The sequence below is a fragment of the Schistocerca cancellata genome, chromosome 2 (genome assembly GCF_023864275.1).
Source record: "Schistocerca cancellata isolate TAMUIC-IGC-003103 chromosome 2, iqSchCanc2.1, whole genome shotgun sequence".
In the NCBI taxonomy this organism is placed as follows: domain Eukaryota; kingdom Metazoa; phylum Arthropoda; class Insecta; order Orthoptera; family Acrididae; genus Schistocerca; species Schistocerca cancellata.
Window position 1 is genome coordinate 253,376,036 of NC_064627.1, and position 24,660 is coordinate 253,400,695.

General features: G+C 43.3%; 1 protein-coding gene across 2 annotated transcripts in view; it reads left to right on the top strand.

Annotated features, from left to right (window-relative positions):
- Positions 1-24,660, top strand: part of LOC126161581 (Ig-like and fibronectin type-III domain-containing protein 1) — a 666,669-nt gene that overhangs the window by 223,843 nt on the left and 418,166 nt on the right. For both annotated transcript variants that reach the window (XM_049917526.1, XM_049917527.1), the window contains exon 3: positions 4,610-4,685. In XM_049917526.1, coding sequence (XP_049773483.1) covers positions 4,625-4,685 — 61 coding nt within the window. In that variant the 5' untranslated portion in view covers positions 4,610-4,624. The remainder of the gene's footprint in view (positions 1-4,609; positions 4,686-24,660) is intronic.

Below are 24,660 nucleotides of genomic sequence, written 5' to 3' on the forward strand. Positions count from 1 at the left end.
CTTAATAGTCCCCCATTCGGATCTCCGGGCGGGGACTACTCAGGAGGACGTCGTTATCAGTATATTTTTCAAGATTAAGAAAAGGCAAACCTACGTTTCTAGCATTTGTAGACCTAGAGAAAGCTTTTGACAATGTTAACTGGAATACTCTCTTTCAAATTCTGAAAGTGGCAGGGGTAAAATACAGGGAGCGAAAGGCTATTTACAGTTTGTACAGAAACCAGATGGCAGTTATAAGAGTCGAGGGGCATGAAAGGGAAGCAGTGGTTGGGAAAGGAGTAAGACAGGGTTGTAGCCTCTCCCCGATGTTATTCAATCTGTATATTGAGCAAGCAGTAAAGGAAACGAAAGAAAAATTCGGAGTAGGTATTAAAATTCATGGAGAAGAAGTAAAAACTTTGAGGTTCGCCGATGACATTGTAATTCTGTCAGAGACAGCAAAGGACTTGGAAGAGCAGTTGAACGGAATGGACAGTGTCTTGAAAGGAGGATGTAAGATGAACATCAACAAAAGCAAAACGAGGATAATGGAATGTAGTCAAATTAAGTCGGGTGATGCTGAGGGAATTAGATTAGGAAATGAGACACTTAAAGTAGTAAAGGAGTTTTGCTATTTAGGGAGTAAAATAACCGATGATGGTCGAAGTAGAGAGGATATAAAATGTAGACTGGCAATGGCAAGGAAAGCGTTTCTCAAGAAGAGGAATTTGTTAACATCGAGTATACATTTAAGTGTCAGGAAGTCATTTCTGAAAGTATTTGTATGGAGTGTAACCATGTATGGAAGTGAAACATGGACGATAACTAGTTTGGACAAGAAGAGATTAGAAGCTTTCGAAATGTGGTGCTACAGAAGAATGCTGAAGATAAAGTGGGTAGATCACGTAACTAATGAGGAGGTATTGAATAGGATTGGGGAGAAGAGAAGTTTGTGGCACAACTTGACTAGAAGAAGGGATCGGTTGGTAGGACATGTTTTGAGGCATCAAGGGATCACAAATTTAGCATTGGAGGGCAGTGTGGAGGGTAAAAATCGTAGAGGGAGACCAAGAGATGAATACACTAAGCAGATTCAGAAGGATGTAGGTTGCAGTAGATACTGGGAGATGAAGAAGCTTGCACAGGATAGAGTAGCATGGAGAGCTGCATCAAACCAGTACAGGACTGAAGACCACAACAACAACAACAACATCTTGGGGCAAGCCCAAAAACCGTATTTCCTTCTCCTTTGCTCGCACCACAAACTGCTGTCTGGGATGAAATTTTCAGTCTGTAGCGGAGTGTGCGCTGATATGAAACTTGATGACAGTGCCGGACCGAGACTCGAACTCGGGACCTTTCTCTTTCGCGGGTAAGTGCTCTACCATCTGACCTACCCAGTCACGACCCACAACCCGTCCTCACAGTCTTACTTTCGCCAGTGCCTCGTCTCCTACCTTCCAAACCTCACAGAAGTTCTCCTGCGAACCTCCAAGACTAGCACTTCTGGAAGAAAGTATATTGCGGAGACATGGCTTAGCCACAGCCTGGGGGGATGTTTACAGAATGAAATTTTCACTCTGCAGCGGAGTGTACGTGGATATGAAACTTCTTTGCAGATTAAAACTGTGTGCTTGACCGAGACTCGAACTCGGGACCTTTGCCTTTCGCGGGGAAGTGCTTTCAGATGGTAGAGCACTTTCCCGCGAAAGGCAAAGGTCCAGAGTTCGAGTCTCGGTCCAGCACACAGTTTTAATCTGCCAGGAAGTTTCAAATTGCCGTCTGTTTTGCCTTGGAGGGAGAACAGTGGGCGGCACTATGCAGGCTGACTTATTAACGTTTAAAAAACCCCAAACCGACGTAGATGGCGCTGAGACGAGTAATTTAATGTAAGACACATGGGGCTGCAAATCTCGGGAAATACCTTGAAAGTGGATGCAAATGTTGACAAGTGTTGAACATGTAGCGTCACCATATGATACACCTTGCCGCACGTGCAGATCTTGGGCTTGTCGTCGATTCCATCCTCGCCGGTAGAGCTCCGCTAGGCTACTTTGTTTCCGTTCTTGCAGTATCCGACGTGATCGGTAGTGCTCACGGTAGTGGTAATACATTTACGGAAACCGACTGGCCTAGTGGAGAGATGTGTAACACTGCTCCTACGAGAGAGAGTAGGATTGACAAAACCAACCACTGTACGTGCGGTGAGATGCGTCATCTGACGATGTCACGTGTCCAACATTCGTCATCCGCTTTCGTGGTATTTCCGGCATTTGCGGCCCCGTGTGTCTTAGAATAAGTTACTTGTCTCAGGGTCATCTACGTCGGATTTGAAACGTTAACTAGAATCACTCTGTTTATTGGACAGGTTTCATATTGAAGGAAGCTGCACCGTGTTGAGCGTTTCCCAGCCACAGAGTTTGCTTGAAGAGCCTCGACGGGGAGACAGGCGGCCGTATGCTGTTGCCAGGGAGACGCAGGCAGCGGAACTGATGAATGAGGCGACGTCGTGGTCTCGTAAAGAGCAGTCAGCGCGGCCGGGAATGCAATCTCGCGCCTTGTGAATAAAACAACGCCCGGCTGGCAAGGACGACGAAGGAGCTGATGGCTGCGGGGGTGGATAAGGGGGGAAGGGGAATGGGGGGACAGCGGAAGGGGCGGTGGCGACCACCTGGAGGAGAGGACAGCGCAAGCGGCGGCCCTCGTCTTCTGCTTTTAACGCCAATGGCGGCTTTGGACTCTGTTTACCAAAGCGCTCTGCTCCAGACACATTTTAAACACTTGTCCACGAGCGGAGATGCGCTAGGAAGAATTGACCCGTTTCGCTGTGGCCTACCGACACTTCCGTTTCGATCCACAACGCGCTAGGGCTCAAGCAACGCGAATGTAAACAATTTTAGGATCTGTAGCTGCTGTAATTATGATCCTCAGTACAAAGACTGGTTTGATGCTGCTCACCACACTAGGGCGTCCTGTTCATGCCTTGTCATCTCTTCATAAGAAGTACAGCCTACATCAGTGTCAACTTGGTTATTGTAGACAAGCCTCGATCTCCTGCCACAATTTTTTGCCCCACAGACATTACCCATGATTAGAAATATGATGCCTCATGATGTACTGTTGTGCCGAACGAACAAACTCTCGTCGACACTGTGGTGGTTTCTCAGATTTACTTATGGGGGAGGCCGAGAGGGAGCTACAACACATCGAAAATATTATATCACTTTATTACAACATGAACAAGATGACATGCCTAACTTTGAAGGACTCTATGTCCTCTGGACTGTCTATGTGTACTAGTTAATAACACTGAACACTAACGTATCACTTGATTACAGAATAATGATCTCTTCTTTCAATGTACAATTAAATATAAACTTTACTACATAGTTCTATCTAATACAACTCCCTGTAGTGAGCGATGATTGCATAGGGGGCTGATCAGCAGTCCGCTCTGACGTTAAGTCTTCACCAGCGACGGCTTATGGAAACTCTCGAGAACGTGTCTGCGTCCATGTGCCTCATTCGTCGCCCCGTCTGGCAGCGACTGTGCGTACTTGTGGTTCCGTAGTAAGCTACCAACTTTGTCACGTTACCTCGTTCTTCAGACGACAGCACCCGTACTCTATAAACTGGTACCATATTTTACTTAACGTGCACCGTAGATTTCTCTTCTCCTATTCATTTCAGTATCTCTTCACCAGTTCTTTGGCCATCAAATCTGTAGCATTCTTCTGTAGCAACACATTTCAAAAGCTTTTATTCTTTTCTTGTATGGACTGGCCGGCCTAAGTGGCCGAGTGGTCCTAGGCGCTTCAGTCTGGAACCGCGCGACCGCTACAGTCGCAGGTTCGAATCCTGCCTCGGGCATGGATGTGTGTGATGTACTTAGGTTAGTTAGGTTTAAGTAGTTCTAAGTTCTAGGGGACTGATGACCTCAGATGTTAAGTCCCATAGTGCTCAGATCCATTTGAACCATTTTTGGTGTGGACTGTCTATAGCCCACGACTTACCTCTATAAAAAGGTCCACTCCAGGCAAATATCTTCATAAAAGACTTCCTAAATCTGATGTTTGTATTCTCTGTTAATAAATTCTTGTTTTCAGAAACTCTGTTATCACTATCATTGTATTTTATATCCTCTCCAATTTGGCCATCGTCAGTTACTTTGCTGTTGCTAAAATACTTAGCAAAAACGTTTACTACATTTAGAGATTCATGTATCAACATAATTACTTCATTTTCTGATTTGATTCGACTACATTCCTTTCCCTCTGTTTCATTTTTGTTGATATTTATCTTACAAGCTCTTTTCAAGACACACACTATTCAGCGCAAATTTTTCCCACATTTGTGTAAAGTATTTATCATGGTTGTTTATTCTGATTATTTTCATATCTTGTTCCATGTTTGTAGAACCGTGGCTGTGGTATTTTTAGTGATCTGAAAATGTGGAATTGTTTGTTTCACGTTTGTGCTGATTTACCTCATTGTTGTAAAAGGTATGGAGACAAGGAGCAGAAGAAACCCTTCATCACTGACTTGCAGCCATTCTAATCCAAGCAAATTTCTTAGCTGTCTTGACGAACCAGGCCTGTGTTTATAAAGCTGAGCATCGTTTGTGTTGCAGGATCTAACTTGCGCCATGGGGCAGTCGAAGCGTCTGCCGCTGCTAGCGTTCCTGGCAACCATGCCCCTGGTTCTTGGTAAGTACCACTCTCGTGCTTTCACTAACGTAAGATGACGGCAGTTGAAATCGGTCTTTCATTGGATGCAATGTGAGAAAAGCAAATTTCAAAATAAACTCCGTTTACTGTCTTTTTAACAGTGTTTTTGTTACTCCACTGTACATTTCAAAGTTACAGCCACACTACAAGGGCTTTAATTGTTATGTAAGGACCTTCCTTGTAATTTCAACGTCCCAGATGCGGTACCTGTTCGAGCTATAGTCCGTTCTTAAAAGCATCTAGTGAAATTTTGGTGATATATACAGGGCGATTCAACTGCCCCTACTACTGGGCTTTATGCAACTCACAACACCTTCAAATATCATGTGTAAGAGTTTTGTATTCTCTCGACTGCTACAAGGAAACTCTTAGTCTTACAGAAAAAATGAGCAGGACCTTTTTGTAGGAAATTTAATGTAGTTAAATTTTTGTACTGGGATGTGACTTCGCAAGAGGCCGTAGTTTCTAAGAAAAACGTACAGTCGGCCGATGTGGACGAGCGGTTCTAGGCGCTTCGGTCCAGAACCGCGTAACTACCACGGTCGCAGGTTCGAAACCTGCCTCGGTCATGGATGTGTGTGGTGTCCTTAGGTTAGTTAGGTTTAAGTAGTTCTAAGTTCTAGGAGACTGATGACCTCAGCAGCATAGTGCTCAGAGCCATTTGAACCTTTTTTTTTTAAGAATATGTCGGAAATTTTCCAATTTCTCCACTTGGCACACCATTTTCTAACGTTTACAGCTCTACTCACAATCTCCAAGTGTTAAAATCGCAATATGTAATCTCAGATAGCAACAGTGAACTACAAATAAAAAATGACAATCGATAAATGAATCCCAGAACACTAACACGAAAACAAAAACTCTACGAACTTATGCACCATCCTAATAGTTATTATTTTTGCCTACTTACATTTCAAATTATGCATGTGCCGTTTTGATTATTTTCACCAGACCCTTATCAACAGTGACTGACTGCAATTGATAGACAAAATAAAATTCCTCTGATTCCTCATACTGTGTTGCCCGGTTCTAATATTTTTTTCTTTTCTGGGCCGTGAAGAATACGAAGCATGCGACGAGGGCAGAACTGTACGGTGCTGTCACTCGTTATGAAATAGAGCTTCAGTTGATTCCAAAACGCGACGTTGAGTCTCTGCACCTGGTCAGCCTGTGAACAGATTTAAGGAGAAAAAAACTCGGGAGTTGTCGGTGTTCAAAAAAAGAACTGCTTCACTAGGGATGCTCAGAAAGCTTTAACAATCACCTCAAAAATAAATAAAGTTGCACAGTTAACTTTCTGTTTGTTTGCAAGTACATGTCTGGGATCCAGTTACACACTGGAATCCCCGCGCCTCAGTACCGTAGCACGCCGCCAGGGGAGCCAAAACAAAATGGCGGAGTACATTAATGAACTGGAGCATGGGTTTCCAGACAATTTACTGCTGCATACCATTTGATACTTTTAGAAATTTCGGCGGGTCACTGTAAATCGTTCGCTTACTAACGAACCTTGCAGTTTGGTGGAGGGGTGGGGGAGGCTGAGGGATCCGGAAGGAAGGTTGAGCTACGACTGTAACAGAAGTGAGGAACTGTACGGGACAAATAATATTCGCCATCTTTTTCAGTGCGTCGTGCCGCTCAGCTATGTGTGCCACAAGTAATAAAGGTTCGTGAAAGTACTTTTTTACAGACTCGTTCACATGGTGCTTACTACGAAATTAAATTAAGCTGGATCTGATGCAAATGTTCATTGTTAAAGAGCGGAATGGCATTTAAAATAGTTGTTAATCCTTTACTTCACAAGCAATATAAGCCAGTTTGGCAAGAGAGTAGTAAAGTGAGAACGGAGTATAGTAAATTAGAGTAAGCTCGTTGTAAAAAACACCCCTCGGTTCCAGATTCAAGCTTACTTCGTATCACAATGTCATTTAACGTAACGCCGAGCGAAGCGCCAATTACAACAATAAACCGTTCAGTAATGCCAACATTGGTGCACTGCATAGATTGGCAGCAGTTGCAAAGCGACACGAAAACTGTCGAACTGCCACCGACAGTACCCGGTCAATATATCGCCAACGTCAAAACGACAAGAATCATTCCTGTCCAAGACAGCAACAGGAGTAAGGAGAGTACAATCCGAACTTCCTGTGACCTTGCGTACAGTTAGAAACAAACATTCTAGGGTAAATCCATTTTCCTTAACATTATACATATGCTATTTTCATCAGTCAGTTTTATCACTACCATTTTACTTCAAAAGTAAAGTAACTTAAGAGAATAATTCGATTTCTATCAGTACATGGTTTGTTTGCTTGTACATGCGCCACTTGTGTTCACATGTACCACCAGTGGTACGCGTACCACTGTTCGGGAATCTCTGAAGCAGAGCATTGTGTAGTAACTTGTTTTGTGGATTTAAGGGAGAACAGCTGTACAACAATCCATACTGCGTTAATCGAACTGTAGGGCAACAATGCACCAGTGGTTGGTTTTCACAGACGCTTCCAGCGTAGTAAGTGATGAAGAACGAAGTGACGCACCATCACTCTGTGAAGAATCGAGGATTGCGTGTGGCGGTGGTTCTTGTAATAGGACACCATCGCGTTAGTAACGAGGTGATACTGCAGGAAATTAAAGTCAATTATGCATCAGTTTTTATCTTACACGACATTTTCAGCGTTAGACGCTGGTTTCCGTGACTGGTGACGCATATTCAAAGAGCCCGCCCGAAACGAGGCAGCAGAGGGGATGTGGCAGTAGTGTCAGGCCAGTCAAGATTTCTTGCAGCCTAATAATCATGGATGAATACTGTATCACTGTGATCCCAGGACAAATGAACCAAGCAAGAAGTGGAAAGATGTGGATTCATCAGCACCGACAAAGGCGAAGACCCAACCATCGACAGGCAAGGTGACTACGAGTGGTGTGGTGCTCCCAGATTGTATTTCTAAGGAAAAGAATCATTTCAGGAACTTATTACCGAAATCTGATGATGATATGAGAGACTATCAAAAAGAAGATACTTGGGAACCTATGTAAGACACAGGCACACATGCTTGGGTTGTCAAAATATAGGGTGTTTGTAAATTTGTTACACAAAAGTACCTGTAATTGTGCAATAGTAAATAACTTACAGAAATGTTTGATACAACACTGACTGCAGTATATCTTCAAGTTTTATTCCCGCCTAACACTACTAGTTCCGGATGTTCCCGCTAGGTGGCATGCGCAAATGAATTATTCCAACACTCATCGTGGAGCCGTATAACAGTGCAGAGTCGGCACGGAAGGTAACAGACGAGACATTCATCAGACTTGACGCGGACAGTAGAGATATGGGATTGAATATCAGACAGCAGAAAACAAAATACACTCCAAGGCAAAAAAATAAAGTACGTAGCGCCACAAAGGAAATATCCAAATGGTGTGGAAACAGATACGATCTGCATCTACAGACAAACAAATAGCCGGCCAGCGTGGCCGAGCGGTATTAGGCGTTTCAGTCTGGAACCGCGTGACCGCTACGGTCGCAGGTTCGAATCCTGCCTCGGGCATGGATGTGTGTGATGTCCTTAGGTTAGTTAGGTTTAAGTAGTTGTAAGTTCTAGGGGACTGATGACCTCAGAAGTTAAGTCCCATAGTGTTCAGAGCCATTTGAACCATTTGTTGAGTCCCATTGTGCTCAGAGCCATTTGAACCATTTTGAACAAGCATATAATTACCGTTTACTTCAAACTGGATGATTTATTCAAGAGAAAGTGCTTCACAAATTGAGCAAGTTAATAGGGCGTTGGTTCACCCTTGGCCCTTATGCATGCAATTATTCGGCTTGGCATTGGTTGATAGACTTGTTGGGTGTCTTGGATTTCAGCAAGATAATGCCTGCCCCACACGAGGAGAGTTTCTGCTATTTGTCTTCGTGCTTCCCAAACCCTATATTCACTATTATAGTTGAGAGACCATTCAGAACTAAATGTCGCAAACCAAGTTATTAACTGGTGCAATCGTTTCACCGAAACTGGCTGTGTATCACATTGGACGCCGGGTCAGGGTTAACCAGCAGTCTCTGGCGCGGCGATTGAACAAGTTCAGCTGTCTTACATTCGTAGTCTGAGCAAATGAACGAAACGTGCGAACTTAGAATTGAATGTCGGAAATACCTATCACTCAAACCCTACAAACTGGAACTGTTGCAGGATTCGAACCAGCGACCGTAGCAGCAGCGCGGTCCCAGACTGAAGCGCATAGAACCGCTCGGCCACAGTGACCGGCTGCCCGTCCGCACACGGCGAGAGTTTCTACTGCTTGTCTTCGAGCTTCCCATGCTCTACCTTGCCAGCATGGTCGCCAGATTTCTTCCCAATTGAGATCATTTGGAGCGTTGTGGGCAGGTCCTTCCAACCAGCTGGGGATTTTGGCGATGTAACGCACCAGTACGACAGAATTTAGCAAGATAACCCTCAGGAGGATATACAACGACTGTATCAACGACTGTATCAATCAACACTAAGCCAAAAAACTCCTTGCTTAAGGGCCAGAGGTGGGCCAACGAGTTATTTACTTGCTCAAATTGTAAATATCTTCCGCTTGAATAAACCATACCGTTTTTCTGAAAACGTAATCATTTGTTTGCCTGTACATGTACATAAAATCTACCGATTTCCGCCTCATTCGGATAGTTTCTTGGTGTAATGTCGTTTTTATTTCTTTATTTTTTTATTAGTCTATGTGGGTGCTCCGAAAACACCTAAGTAGTACGTGCTTAACAACTTTGGGCATTTATACTTTTACGAAAGTATATATATAAACTCGTCTCACCAAATTAAACATTTATAAAGCAATTATAAGGCCAGTGCTTACATATGCCTCGAAAAATTGAACATTAATATAAAATACGTTGGAATGCTATATGCCTTTGAGAGAAAGGTTCTTCGAGGGACCATTAGTCAAACCTGCGAAAAATTAAGATGGAAAAGGATGGGCTGAATAGTGTACATTAATCGGCCAGTTAGAAGAGTAGAGAAACTAACCAGATTGAGATGGGTGGGGCATGGGGCACGGATCTGTGATACAGAAGTAGCTAAACAGAAATCGTATGAAAATCCAGGGGTTCAAATTGGACGGGGCCGACCGAGCACCAGAAGAACACATGGTGCCATGGGAGGACCTGCAGGACCTGGGGATGGAAAGCTCGAGCGTTGGATCTCGATAAGAGGCGGAGAACTGTTGAGGAGGCCGATGTTCATAATGATTGTCTTTCCCTTATTTCACTCCAGCTATTCTGCTGTTCCCTGTCTAAATATTCAGGGTTGGCGGCAGACTACAGCGGAAACAAACAAGAAGGATGGGGTTATTCCGGCAGCGACGATGCACTCGGGCGGCGCGAGACGCCTGTACGTCGACGCTGCACGTGAAATGTGGAGGCCGGCGATATCGGGGAGGCTACCCCGGCGTCCGCGGCGAGCAGCAGGTAGCGGGCTGGGATCCGACGGCCGGCCAGAGATAAATCGCGCTCATTTGCATCGCGCGGCCGCATCTCGCCATAAGAATATTAATGGCGGCTCCGGCGCCTCTCGACGGCCGCCTCTCGGATATGTTTCCGAGCGACCGTACTTGCGCCAGCCCCTACGCCTGCCAGTAATTGGTGGCGGGAATAAATTCCGGAATCAGCGGCGTCAGCCGGACCGTGATGGAGCATTAAGATAGGCGGCCGACACGCTGTCGGTTCGCGAGCGTAGGTCCCGGATCAGCAGCGCACGTTGCCCGGGAGGAGACAGAGCCAGAGGTGGAAAAACCCTGCGGCGAATTTAGGGCGTAAAGCCGAGCGCTGCGGCTATCTGGGGTTGGCGAGCTGCGCGGCACATGCCTCCCGGAGGTAGAGCGACGTACACGCTTTTCAGGAGCGAAAATTACGGAACAGAATAACGAACACTACAAATCATTGTTTCTATACACTAACAGACGGCGAACCGGAACCTGCTTCAAATTCTCAGCCCTTCCACATTTTTATTCAACAAGCTGGACCCGATCTGATTAATATTTATTTCCTTCAGTAGCGCCTCTGGTCTCGTAAACTGACATAAGGCCGGGAGAGCGATGTGCCGACCAAATGCCCCTCCATAACCGCATTCAATGACGCCTGTGGGCTGAGGATGACACGGCGGCTGGTCAGTACCATTGGACCATCAGGGCCTGTCCGAACAGAGTTTAGTTTAGTTTATAACCGAGGCAATATTACTGTTCATTTGTCTCAAAGTCCTAGCTACTGAAAGCATGCTTCATAATACACTACTGGCATTAAAATTTGGAGAATGTGCTGTATCCAGAAAGCCCCGTACAGGACCTGCAACATGCGGTCGTGCATTATCCTGCTGAAATGTAGGGTTTCACAGATATCGAATGAAGGGTAGAGCTACGGGTCGTAACTCATCTGAAATGTAACGTCCACTGTTCAAAGTGCCGTCAGTGCGAACAAGAGGTGACCGAGACGTGTAACCAATGGCACCCCATACCATCAAGCTGGGTGATACGCCAGTATGGCGATGACGAATACACGCTTCCAACGTGCGTTCACCGCGATGTCGCCAAACACGGATGTGACCATCATGATACTGTATACAGAACCTGGATTCATCCGAAAAATGACGTTTTGCCATTCGTGCACCCAGGTTCGTCGTTGAGTACAGCATCGCAGGCGCTCGTGTCTGTGATGCAGCGTCAAGGGTAGCCGCAGACATGGTCTCCGAGCTGATAGTTCATGCTGCTGCAAACGTCGTCGAACTGTTGGTGCAGATGGTTGTTGTCTTGCAAACGTCCCCATCTGTTGACTCAGGGATCAAAACGTGGCTGCAGGATCCGTTACAGCCATGCGGATAAGTTGCCTGTCATCTCGACTGCAAGTGATACGGGGCCGTTGGGATCCAGCACGTTGTTCTGTATTACCCTCCTGAACCCACCGATTCCATATTCTGCTAACAGATCTCGACCAACGCCAGCAGCAATGTCACGGTACGATAAACCGCAATCGTGATAGGCTACAACCCGAACTTTATCAAAGTCGGAAACGTGATGGTACGCATATCTCCTCCTTACACGAGGCATCACAACAACGTTTCACCAGGCAACGCCGGTCAACTGCTGTTTGTGTCTGAGAAATCGGTTGGAAACTTTCCTCGTGTCAGCACGTTGTAGGTGTCGCCACCGGCGCCAACCTTGTGTGAATGCTTTGAAAAGCTAACGATTTTCATATCACGGCATCTTCTTCCTGTCGGTTAAATTTCGCGTCTGTAGCACGTCATCTTCGTGGTGTAGCGATTGTAATGGCCAGTAGTGTAGAATGAAACGGCATTCTGAGTCAGTTCACTGCAGTTTGTCAAGAAACAACGAAATTAGTTTTTCCACAAGTTAAGAGAAATGACAGAACTTCAGTAAACGAGCTACAATTCCCACAAAAGCTGTTCTTTCATCTTTTAAGGGGCAGTCAAATGCACACGACACAGATGGCAGTAAAATGTTTATTATTTCAAAAGTAATGGCTATAACTGTGAATATATTTGTTCCACTGTGAGACAAGATGCTCGGTGCCTTTATGGAAAAATGTTTGTGGTTGCCTACTGTAATCAGTCTTGCCTCCTTACAGCTTTCGTACTTCAACTGAAATGTTCGATTCCGTAAAAAATTTCGGCCTCACTTGAGTTAATTTTTGTACTTAAATTATATATTCAGCATCTGAGGACAATTTTGCTTATATTTAATCACCAAAACACTATTTTTCTGATAATATATTTTGTTATTTTTCACATCGATCCACTTAGCAACATCGATCTGGAACCCTGAAAATTAATAATCACAGTTGTTAACTTAAGTGAGTCAAAAACCACTTCACAGTGAAACTCCTGTTACTACGCTTTAGTTTTTGTGTAAACAAAATTTCTGTTTTCATTCTCAATTTTTCTAATTTTACTATCGATAATTCAATCGACAATTATACAAAGACAGAAAGGTGATAGTTTTATACTTTCAAAATATGCCACCTTTATTGTTAATTATAAGGCGCAAAAATCTTTATATAAATAATTATTTCCTGAAAACATTGTATAAATTATACCTGAAAAGTAATTTCAGTTAAGACAGTCATAATAAAATTCTTTTGAACTACATCCTGTTATAGAAGGATATGGAAGCTTACAGAAATTTTAGGCGCCAAACGCGCCATAATAGTTTCAGTTGTCGAGATTGCTCACTGTAGCTATGAAGTTCTTGGTGTTGTGTTGAAATGTTGCACAATGCATTTGCTTAACCAGTGGTGTTTTAGGAAGCGTCAAGAATTTATGAATAAATGCTGATGATGTCATAAAGCAACAATATTCTACCGAAACTAAAGCAGTAACAGCCTTCGGTCGCAAAAATGAAGTCTTATTGACCTAGGTTTCGGCAACTACTAAGAGTGCCTTCGTCAGAAGTAAAACAGCCGAATTGTCAGGTTCACCTCCCCGCAATTGCTAACGCGGGCGCCTCAGTCTGATGCTACCGTAGCTCGACATGTGTGAGCAGGCCATAGTGGCTTGCCTTCTATGTTTTATATTTAAAATTTTGTGACTAAAGCTTTATCGCTTGATATTTATTTTATACGTGACATGCCAGTTTGAGTGTTTTAGTTCTGATGAAGGTAGTCATAGTAGTTGCCGAAACCTAGGCCAATAAGTCTTTCTTGTTGAGACCGAGGGCTGTTATGGTTTTAATTTTACTTTGTAAACGGCCGCTGACAACGCAGCCATGTTAAAAACTTTAATATTCCACCGACTTTTACGGAGATAAAAAAACCTTGAACCTATTGACTGGAAAGGATGAACTGAAACAGACACCCTAGGCAACGAGACAACCAAAGCAACATAAGGAACATTTATCTGATAACATAATGTTTCTGCAATTACGATACTACATACGAGTAAACGGGTGACAATACTGGAATAGTTAGTCAATGGTCACGAATATCTTTCTTCCCCAGAATCCACAAATATGTAAATCGCATTGAGAGAGATCGGGACTATATAGAGGATGTGTTACAGCTCTCCAGCGAAGCTTCTTCAGCTTAGTAGAAACAACCGTGTCAACGAGTTGGCCCGCCAACGGAGGCCCTGACCGTCTTGTTTCACAGTGGGATAAATGTTATTAAGGGTTATGGTGACTACTTTTGAAGTAATAAACAGTCTTCTAACTTTTCCATATGTCCTAAACAATCTTCTAACCTGTTTTCACTTGGTAGCCCCTTATACAAAGTATTATGGCATGTTAGGGCAGATGAATTAAAAAACTGGAGAATTGTGTAGGATTTTGATGAATTGTCACAAAATACAGAGAGCGGTATGCTACAGCTACGAGGCAAGAACTTAAAAAAATTATTCTTTAAGAGCTAATGTAAGTGTAAGAAGTTAAACAAATAAGGGACTGGAAGAAAAATATTGTAGGCACCGTTGAAACTCTGGAACCAACGTTGTGAAGTGTTTAGCTGAGTCAGCACGGCTCAATCGTGTAAAAACTTCTGATAATCACTTATCTCGCTAAACCTCAGTTCTCTCAACGGGCTTTCGTAACTGATTTTTCGATGGTCCTTGCACATTTTTCATCCGCTTTCCTTCCGCTTTCGCTTACAACAAAGAGCAACTATCACAGAAGCTCCGACTTGATCGTTCCACACATCGAACCAGACTAACATTGCACTATACTATCGCACAATTTTACTGGGCACTCTAGGGAGAACTTCAGTAATATTGCTGTAGAGTAATATTGACTGTCTGTGCTAGCTTTAAGGATCTCCATTTCTCATACCATTCCGCATCACGTGTTGAAAACGCCGAAACACATTCCCGCTGAGCTGCAGTTCTATTACTATAGCTCCCAGCAATGCTCTGCGTGCCGCATTTGCGAATTCCTTCTAATTAATTCACGGCGACATACGGTAATCCAGGTAGCGTTACCGGACGAACTGTTCTGGAGAGCGCTAATGGTTTCGATGGCGACGCCACCGCAGTTTACCGCCGGCTCGAAACATGCGTTCACTTGTGGTTCGCCCACGTCCACCCACCCCCGCCGCCGCGCCCCGGACAATGGCACGTCGCGCAACGCCGCACGCGCACTGGCGTATATTTTCCAATGCCATTGTTATTTAACAAAATATTTTACACTTGCTGCCGCTCCATTCTTTCCGGTGCGCGTTGCGTGGCGAGAGTCCATTGTTCTCGCGGAGCACGACTCTGAAGAATGGACAGGTCCTGGCCAATAGCGTAGCTGCTGGCGGCGTTACGGGGATTAGCTATCGTCCTGTGTGATATACTGCCTGACTCGAAAGGCATATTATTAAGTACGACTGAAAGGTCAAAAGCCAATTTTGGGGGCATTTTATTCCGTATGCGCCTTACATTTGTAAAAAAAAAAATTACGTGACGTGTTCTGAATATGCTCATTGAATGTGGCAGTAACGTGTGCAATTTGGACCGTATTCATGGTTTATTGATCGGTCAGGGAACGCATTCATGAGTATAGTGTTGTTGTACAACAGTAATGCGTAATTACGTCATTACCTATACAAATTCCAAAGTGGCATTATTGACGCGTATCATAACGTATTGTTCCATATTTTCTAAGAACTCACAATAGTCAGAGTTAGTTACTACATCTACAGTGTGTGTCAAAGTCTTTGCATCGAACTTCTAGAAGTGATACATCACGTCATGGCGAACAAATTGTATTAGAGACAAAATTTTTGCTGACACTTCATGGCATCCCTTTGTATTGGTTAAGCCGCTGAAAGGCAACAGGGCATCGGCCGTATGCGGCGTGCGTATGTCTTGTGTGTTGAATATATTCCATTCATCTGCCCCATGTGAAAGGAGATAAACGCAGAAACATCAAGGTTCCCGATTCACGAGTAAAAATCTTTCTCAGCTTAGAGACCCCCATTCTTAAGATTTTGTTGTAGAAAATCACTCTGGCAATTTACTGGTGTAGGTTCAAATCAAATGGCTCTGAGCACTATGGGACTTAACTTCTAAGGTCATCAGTCCCCTAGAACTTAGAACTAATTTAACCTAACTAACCTAAGGACATAACACACATCCATGCCCGAGGCAGGATTCGAACCTGCGACCGTAGCGGTCGCGCGGTTCCAGACTGTAGCGCCTAGAACCGCTCGGCCACCCCGGCCGGCCTGGTGTAGGCAGTAATCAGCACACCTAGCTGATGGACCCTGGTAGTTCGGTGCAATCTCGTCTTCCTGGGGCCGGCGAACAGTAAAAAGAATGCCTTAACATCATTGGGAAGCATGAGCGAACATTTTGTCCCTAACAGGAGTTGTCATCCCTAGTCGTTTCATGCGAAGATTCTGAAACAACCTTCATTGGACACGATAAGCTAAAGACAGGAATAATACCAGGAGAGATGCATATCCGGCATCACATGTACTTTGAGTTTTATGTGGGTATTAACGCAACAGTTAATACCAAAACCATTTGTGATGTTTGTTCCACTGGATTACCCGTTCGTAAATGACAAAGGTGGTTTCCTAAGTTCAAGTCCGGTAATTTTGATCTTTCCGATTGGTATCGATCAGGAAGCCTCAACAACTTTAGACAATGGCATGTTAAGGACGGGAGAGGAAGCAAAGTCTTGTCAGACACTCGAAGAACTGTGAAACAATCTTGGCCCTCCTTGGTCGACCGTGCAAGAACATTTGCAGCAGACTGGTAAACACAAATAAAGCTAGCCGATCCATCTCAAGCAAATTATTCCTTCAGCGGTACAGTATAGAAGCGTTTTTTTGTTGGTTGATGACTGGGGATAAATATCAAACAGGACTTAAGCCGCCTAAGGCCATTGAAATACATCAATGGTGGAGATGCCGGAGCGGGACTCTAATCCGGATGCTCCGCTTCTCTAGAATGGTTGCTTAACTCCCTTCAGTCATCTGGAAGCGCTTCCAGTCCAGCCCAAAACAGATACATGTGGTGCTTATTGATGTGCCACACTTGTACAACTCTGTCTTGAGGTGGAGACACAGCTAAATTTTTAATGTTCTAGTATTTCTTTATTATGAGTCTGTTACGATGGTACGAATGCAAACGTTGGTTTATCGCACAGCGTTATTTGGTGACCGCACTCTGTGACTCTGGAAGTGACAGCTTAGTCCTGTCGAAACTTGTACTCAAAGCAACAAAGGACTTCATATCAGAAGCTTTCTTTACATTGATATAACTTATCACTCTGGAGCCAACAATATCAGGTATTTATAACAGTTTATCTGTGGAGTTTAATGTAAAAAAAACTGTTACCTTCAGGTCCCCGTCTCAGCGCTGTGGCGAAGAAATACTGCACTGCAGCCAGTCCAGTAGTCCAGTCACGGTGTTGCGCCACAGATCTTGCGCCACAGACTTTAACTTCACCTTCTTAGGTACTCTTTCTTGCTCTAGCGATGTACGATAAAACTACTACTAGGAGGAGAGAAAGTTGTTTCACATCATCTCTGTAGAAACTGGCAGGTATCTAGTCCTGTCCACACACCTTTGCACTGTATATTGTTTTGAGTCATCAGTCTTTTAACAGCTTCGATGCTGCCCGCCATGAACCCCTCTCCTGCGCCAATCTTTCATCTCAGAATAGCACTTGCAAACTACGTCCTCAATTACTTGCTCGATTTATCCCAATCTCTGTCTTCATCTACAGTTTTTACTCTCTAGAGCACCCTCTAGTATCATGGAAGTCATTCCCTGAAGTCCTAACAGCTGTCCTATGATCGAGTCCCTTCTTCTTCTCAGTGTTTTCCACATATTCCTTTCCTCGCCGAGTCTGCGGAGAACATCCTTATTCCTTACCGTATCAGTCCACCTAATCTCAAATGTTTCTATTCTTTTCTGTTCCAGTTTTATCGTTGTCCGTGTCTCACTGCCGTACAATGCTGTACTTCAAAAGTACATTCTCAGAAATGTCTTCCTCAAATTAAGACCTATGTTTGATCCTAGTAGAATTGTCATGGCCAGAAACCCGCTTTTTGTCATTGCTAGTCTCCATTTTACGTCGTTCTTGCTCCGTCCTTCATGTTTTATTTTGATACTAGTAGCAGTATTCTTTGACTTCATCTACTTCATTATCACCAATTACGTCAGTAGGAGCGGTAGACTACATCCCTGCCTTACACTATTTTTAATCGACGCACATAGTTCTTGGTTTTCCTCTCTTGTTGTTCCCTCTGCCTACTTTTTCTTCAGGATTTCGAACATCTTGCACCATTTTACACAGTCGAACGCTTTTTCCAGGTCGACAAATCCTATGAACATGTCGATTTTTCTTCAGCCTTGCTTCCAATTTTCAACTGCAATGTGAAAACTGCCTCTCTGGCGACTTTATCTTTCCTAAAGCGAAACTGGTCGTCTTCTAACACATCCCCAACTTCTTTTCATTCTTCTGTATATCATTTCATCAGCAACTAGGATACACGAGCTGTTAAGCTGATTGTGCCATAATTCTCCCACTTGTCACTTCTTGCTGTCCTCGGAATTGCGTGGATGACTTTTTTCCGAAAGTCTGATAGTATATCGCTAATCTCATATATTTCGGACACCCACGTGAATCAGCCCTTTGTTGTCATTTCCCCCCACTGGTCTTAGAACTTATGATAGAATGTTATCTATCGCATCTGCTTATCTATCGCATCTGCCTTATTTGATTTTAAGTCTTTCAGACCTCGTGTAAATTCTGATTCTAATACTGGATCCCCTATCTCTTCCCTGTCGACTCCTGTTTCTTCTTCTACCACGTCATCATTTTTAATGTAAGTGCCCTTGGTTTTAATTTCACCTTAGGTTGTTTTGAATTTCCTACATAATAAGCCAGTTCTGAGTTTCCTATATGCTGAATCAGTCTTTCTGAGAATCATTACTTTTTCGATTTCTTCACGTTTTTCATGTAGCCGTTTCGTCTTAGATTCCCTGAATTCCTTTTTTATTTTATTCTTACGTGATTTGTAGTTCTGTATTCCTGCATTTACCGGGTCATTTTTGTACTTATTTTTTCGTCAGTCAAATGAAGTGTTTCTTCCACTATTCATCGTCTTTCTCAGTTACCTTCCCCGTACCCAACATTTTCTTCCCAACTTCTGTGATTGCCCTTTTTAGATATGTCTATTCCTCTTCAACTGAGATGCCTATTGAGCTGTTCATTATCGCCGTGTATATAGCCTCTGAGAATTTAATGATCTCTCTTCATTCCTTAGTATTTACGTATCCCACTTCTTTGTGCATTGATACTTCCTGACTAGTCTCTTAAACTTTAGCCTACTCTTAGGCCGTGTCCTATGTGAGCGACAGAAGCGAGCGACAGCGCGCGATAGCTTCAGGCGACAAAACACAACTGCAGGTGTATTTATGGAAGTCTCTTAAGTGAGCGACATCTGTGTCACTGACTGTCTCCCACTGCAACTGGCGACGTTTGAATTCAAACGTGTTTGAATCTTGTCGCTGCAGCACGCGTGACACAGAGCAACAACCACGTGTCTTCTTGGCAAAGCAGTGGAGCGGACGCGACGGCAGCTACAGCTATGAATTACCTAACATTCGATTTTAAGGAAACTATTCGGTGAAAAAATTTGATTCTTCCGCAACCTATAGCTTGATACCCTTAAATGATAAAGGTCAGAATTTATTTTTGTTATTCGTCATAGTTAGCAGAATTTGCAGAGGTAAAATCACATTGTGGATACTTTCCGTATAGTCCATTTAAGGCCATACATTACTGCGTATGAAATGTAACCAATATATCTAAATTGTATTTAAAGCTGAGACCGGAATGATATCTCTTTCCATTCTTCTGATATTGGTTGTTATATCCGCGGATGGGTCGCTCGCGACGCGTCCGAACCTTTCCTGCGCTTCGGGAATCAAGTGGTCGTAAAAATCGTCGTATCACATAAAAGGTTCAAGATATCGAAACTACGATTTTTGGAAATAACAGCATGCAGAAAGGACTATTTTATCATATGATTAACACTCGGTAAGTTTTTGTAAACGCGTGAGCAGAGCGAAAACAAGACTCCTTATAACTTACACCATGAGGTTTTGCCCAAATTTTCATAGGCGAACAAAGGGAGAGAAACAGGTAAAAGGGGTATCAAAGTGACCAGCATAAGTTCTAGTTTGGCATGAAAATATTTAGCTGCTTGAAAGTAATCAGGGTAATGAACGAAAACTTAATTAATAATCTGAGGAAAAATGGAAATATTACACGAAACGCTGCTTTAAATGAAATGTCAAAAATGTCATCTGTTCAAGACCTAGCTATTTTGCACATAAAAAGATACATTGGTGCGGTATTTAAATGTCAAAAAGGCTTCCTTTGAATCAAGTACGTCAGGAAGGCAAATGAGGAGTCAGTAAGATCATCCTTTCTGAATGAAACTTGAAATTAAAAAATGGAAGAAATCACTCATATATTTTATGAAGTTATTTATGAAAAAGAAATAAGTAGATCAGAGAAACGTTCTAGGTGCTTTTGAATGATGCTCGTAATCATGAACAGAAAATGAGGTGCACCAAACTTTTCCTTAATATTTCTTATTTCATACTTTTAGGCAAATCATTACACAAAACGTTTGACTTCCTTTTGAAAAATTTTGTAAGATTTACTTTTACAGACTATTTAGAGTAATTGAAACGCTTGGCCTTAACACTGACTGCTGATAAATTACGTTTGCAACCTGAAATGCCTGTAAAATTAAATGTGTATGATATACTGGGATAGATGTGAAGATCAAGTTCTTTGGCAAGACCTTAAAAACTTACTTAGCGATGCTGTGTAAACAGTGTGCATAAAACTTAGTATACAGAATCGTAATTCAGTAAAAATAAAGGAATTGCCGAGAATCGAACTCAGGATCATATACTCGCATGTAATTACGAACTGTAAATACTACCCCTACACCACAGCTACCTATTGTCCCCACACCCCATTCTTTGTGCTCATGTTTATATTTAGCGCAGTTATTCATGTAATAGTCATTCCTCCGCATTTATTCAGTGTTAAAAGTTCTTGATCATGTAAAATACTATTCGTATTTAATTTATTGTATAGTCGAATGCTCCTCTGCTCATTCACGCGTATTCAAAGAAGTTGTCTGGTGATTTTCGTAGTTCACGAAACTTATGAAATTCTCCATGGAGATTCCTCTATTTGTAAATTTCATGCAGAGTATTCTTTTTCGCTTTGTTTTCTTAAGTAAACCTAATTCTGTAGCCTTACTCTCCAGCTACAGTATTCTACAGAATAAGGACGCCGTTTTATAGAAACAGCTGGTTGGCTCTGCAGCCATCTTGTAGCGTGACCCGGTCGCTGGGACGCAGGACACGAAAGGTTGTCGCCGATGTTGCTGTTTGTCGCTGGAGTGTCGCATATCCAGAAGTCGCTCGCTGTCGCTCGATTCTGTCGCTCACGTAGGACACGGCCTTAATCATTACTAGGTTGTGATCCGAGTCTATAACTGCTCCTCGGTACGCTTGCAGTGCCATATCTGCTGAAATATTCCCGTATCTCCCAGCCTTTTCCAAGTACACCTCCCCCTCTTGTGATTCTTGAACAGAGTATTCGCTATTACCATCTGAAATGTATTCCAGAACTCACTTGTCTTTCTCCTGACTCATTCCAAGTACCAAGCCATATTCTCCGGTAACCCTTTCTTTTTTTTACTCCTTCCCCTGCAACCACAAACCATCGCCCCACGACTATTACGTACTGCATTACCTTTTCCATATTTTCAAATACTTTTCAAATTCTGTTAAGGGGCTCTGGAACGCCCTATACTTGCAATGTTAAAATAACGCTTATAAATTACATCTTTCCTCACAAAGTATTTGAGGTAGGAAGTTGAACTTTTTACAGATTATTTATTGGAATATAAGCTACAACTTAACATATGGATTTTACAAAATTTTAGTTCAGTTATTAAAGATGATTTTTTTTCAATTGTAATGAAAATTCACAACATTTTTTTGCAATTTTTTATTTATATATCCAAAAATATACAGTTTTTTGGAAAAAGGCTGCGTTAAATTATGCAGAAGGTACTGTGTAACATTTACTGAAAGTATGAAACAAATATGTTTGGAAGATCCTTAGAAAACATGTAATTAGTATGAGAAAATAAAAGTTTTGGGAATCGAGCGACAAAGATTGGATTAACTTTTTAGTGCATTCCAGGTCCATAGGATGGATTATCTTCATCCTCTGCAAACTCCTCCTCCAGCTTCCTCTTGTTCCTCCTCCTGTTTACTCTTGCTTGTATTTCTAGACTCTTTACAGCCCTGTCTGCAGCCCGAAGGCGTTCCTTGTCTAAAGCAAGCATCGCTCGTACCATGTTAGAACCTATCTTCATTCCCATATTTCTAAATACCTTGCACCTTACAATGTTGCCCTCATTGAAAGTCGCAACAGCATCATACACACCAAAGTGAAGTGTTTCTATTCCAACAAATACAGTCCTGGGGATTCTCGACCATATAACACTATTTACACTTTCATTGGGGTTTTGAGTTTTTCCGTGAATACACTTTTTCAACAGTTCAGGTGCTGCTAAGTCTCTGAAAATAGGTTAGCCACAACACATACTTTATCTCACATCACTAAAATGTACCTGATGAACACGGACGTTAATAATAACACCATTTGACAGCAGTTTAACAGCGCCACAGTGGGTCACGCCCATGTAGAACACATTTCAAAAAAAATTTAAAAATAGTTGTAGTCTTCGGAATTGAATAAATTATATATCTATTAAAAGGTAATAGTCTGCAGATTCAGAAAACGCAAAAAAGTAAAAATTGAACTTTTCATGATTTTGAGCCTTTCCGGAGCCCCTTAAACGACGAGATGCTTGATGTGAGGTATGCAGATGCAGAACACCGCGGGCAGCCCCCGCACGCCCACCGCGGGATGCTCGGCGCGCCTGGCACGGGGTATGGGCGCCCGGTCTCGCGACGCGACAGCATTGCGCATGCCGCGCGCGGCTGCGGCCGCGTGGGGCGCGCCGTCTATCACCGAATTCGTGGCCGCGCTGCCGGCGGGTAGCAGGCGGCAGGTATCCGCCACAGACACCCACCATTATTGAACGCCCCGCGCACCCACGGGCCGAGAATTTGTGCTACCGAGCGCGGCCGCCGCATTTAGCGACCGCAAAGCCGCCGCTCGGTACGCTGGCTCCACTAGCTCGGTCACCCCGCAGGCACACGCGTTTACACCTGTGCGCCTTGCGGCCAGTCACGGTGCGGCTGTTCTTGGCCTCACGCGCAAGTAGAGGCACGCGTATAGGAGCATGCCGCTTTCACAGTTTTCACAGCTTGTGCACATGAATGATCCCGTTTACGCCTAGATTCTTTACCCGCGTCGGCGCTATATCGTGGAAAAACTAAGGCGCGCGCAATCGGCTGCTCTACAATCTTCCTCAAACGATTTTAGTAGTAGTAGTTTATCCTGTAGTGAAGTAGAAGTGGATAGTTCCTGTGAATTATTATGGGTGGAGGTTACACTCAACAACCGAGCTAGGTTAATAATTGGCTCCTTTTACCGACCCCCCGACTCAGCAGCATTAGTGGCAGAACAACTGAGAGAAAATTTGGAATACATTTCACATAAATTTTCTCAGTCTTAGGTGGAGATTTCAATTTACCAGATACAGACTGGGACACTCAGATGTTTAGGACGGGTGGTAGGGACAGAGCATCGAGTGACATTATACTGAGTGCACATCCGAAAATTACCTCGAGCAATTAAACAGAGAACCGACTCGTGGAGATAACATCTTGGACCTACTGATAACAAACAGACCCGAACTTTTCGACTCTGTAAGTGCAGAACAGGGAATCAGTGATCATAAGGCCGTTGCAGCATCCCTGAATATGGAAGTTAATAGGAATATAAAAAAAGGGAGGAAGGTTTACCTGTTTAGCAAGAGTAATAGAAGGCAGATTTCAGACCACCTAACAGATCAAAACGAAAATTTCTGTTCCGACACTGACAATGTTCAGTGTTTATGGAAAAAGTTCAAGGCAATCGTAAAATGCGTTTTAGACAGGTACGTGCCGAGTAAAACTGTGAGGGACGGGAAAAACCCACCGTGGTACAACAACAAAGTTAGGAAACTACTGCGAAAGCAAAGAGATCTTCACTCCAAGTTTAAACGCAGCCAAAACCTCTCAAACAAACAGAAGCTAAACGATGTCAAAGTTAGCGTAAGGAGGGCTATGCGTGAAGCGTTCAGTGAATTCGAAAGAAAAATTCTATGTACCGACTTGACAGAAAACCCCAGGAAGTTCTGGTCTTACGTTAAATCAGTAAGTGGATCGAAACAGCATATCCAGACACTCTGGGACGAAGATGGCACTGAAACAGAGGACGACACGCGTAAAGCTGAAATACTAAACACCTTTTTCCAAAGCTGTTTCACAGAGGAAGACCGCACTGCAGTTCCTTCTCTAAATCCTCGCACAAACGAAAAAATGGCTGACATCGAAATAAGTGTCCAAGGAATAGAAAAGCAACTGGAATCACTCAACAGAGGAAAGTCCACTGGACCTGACGGGATACCAATTCGATTCTACACAGAGTACGCGAAAGAACTTGCCCCCCTTCTAACAGCCGTGTACCGCAAGTCTCTAGAGGAACGGAAGGTTCCAAATGATTGGAAAAGAGCACAGGTAGTCCCAGTCTTCAAGAAGGGTCGTCGAGCAGATGCACAAAACTATAGACCTATATCTCTGACGTCGGTCTGTTGTAGAATTTTGGAACATGTTTTTTGCTCGAATATCATGTCGTTTTTGGAAACTCAGAATCTACTATGTAGGAATCAACATGGATTCCGGAAACAGCGATCGTGTGAGACCCAACTCGCTTTATTTGTTCATGAGACCCAGAAAATATT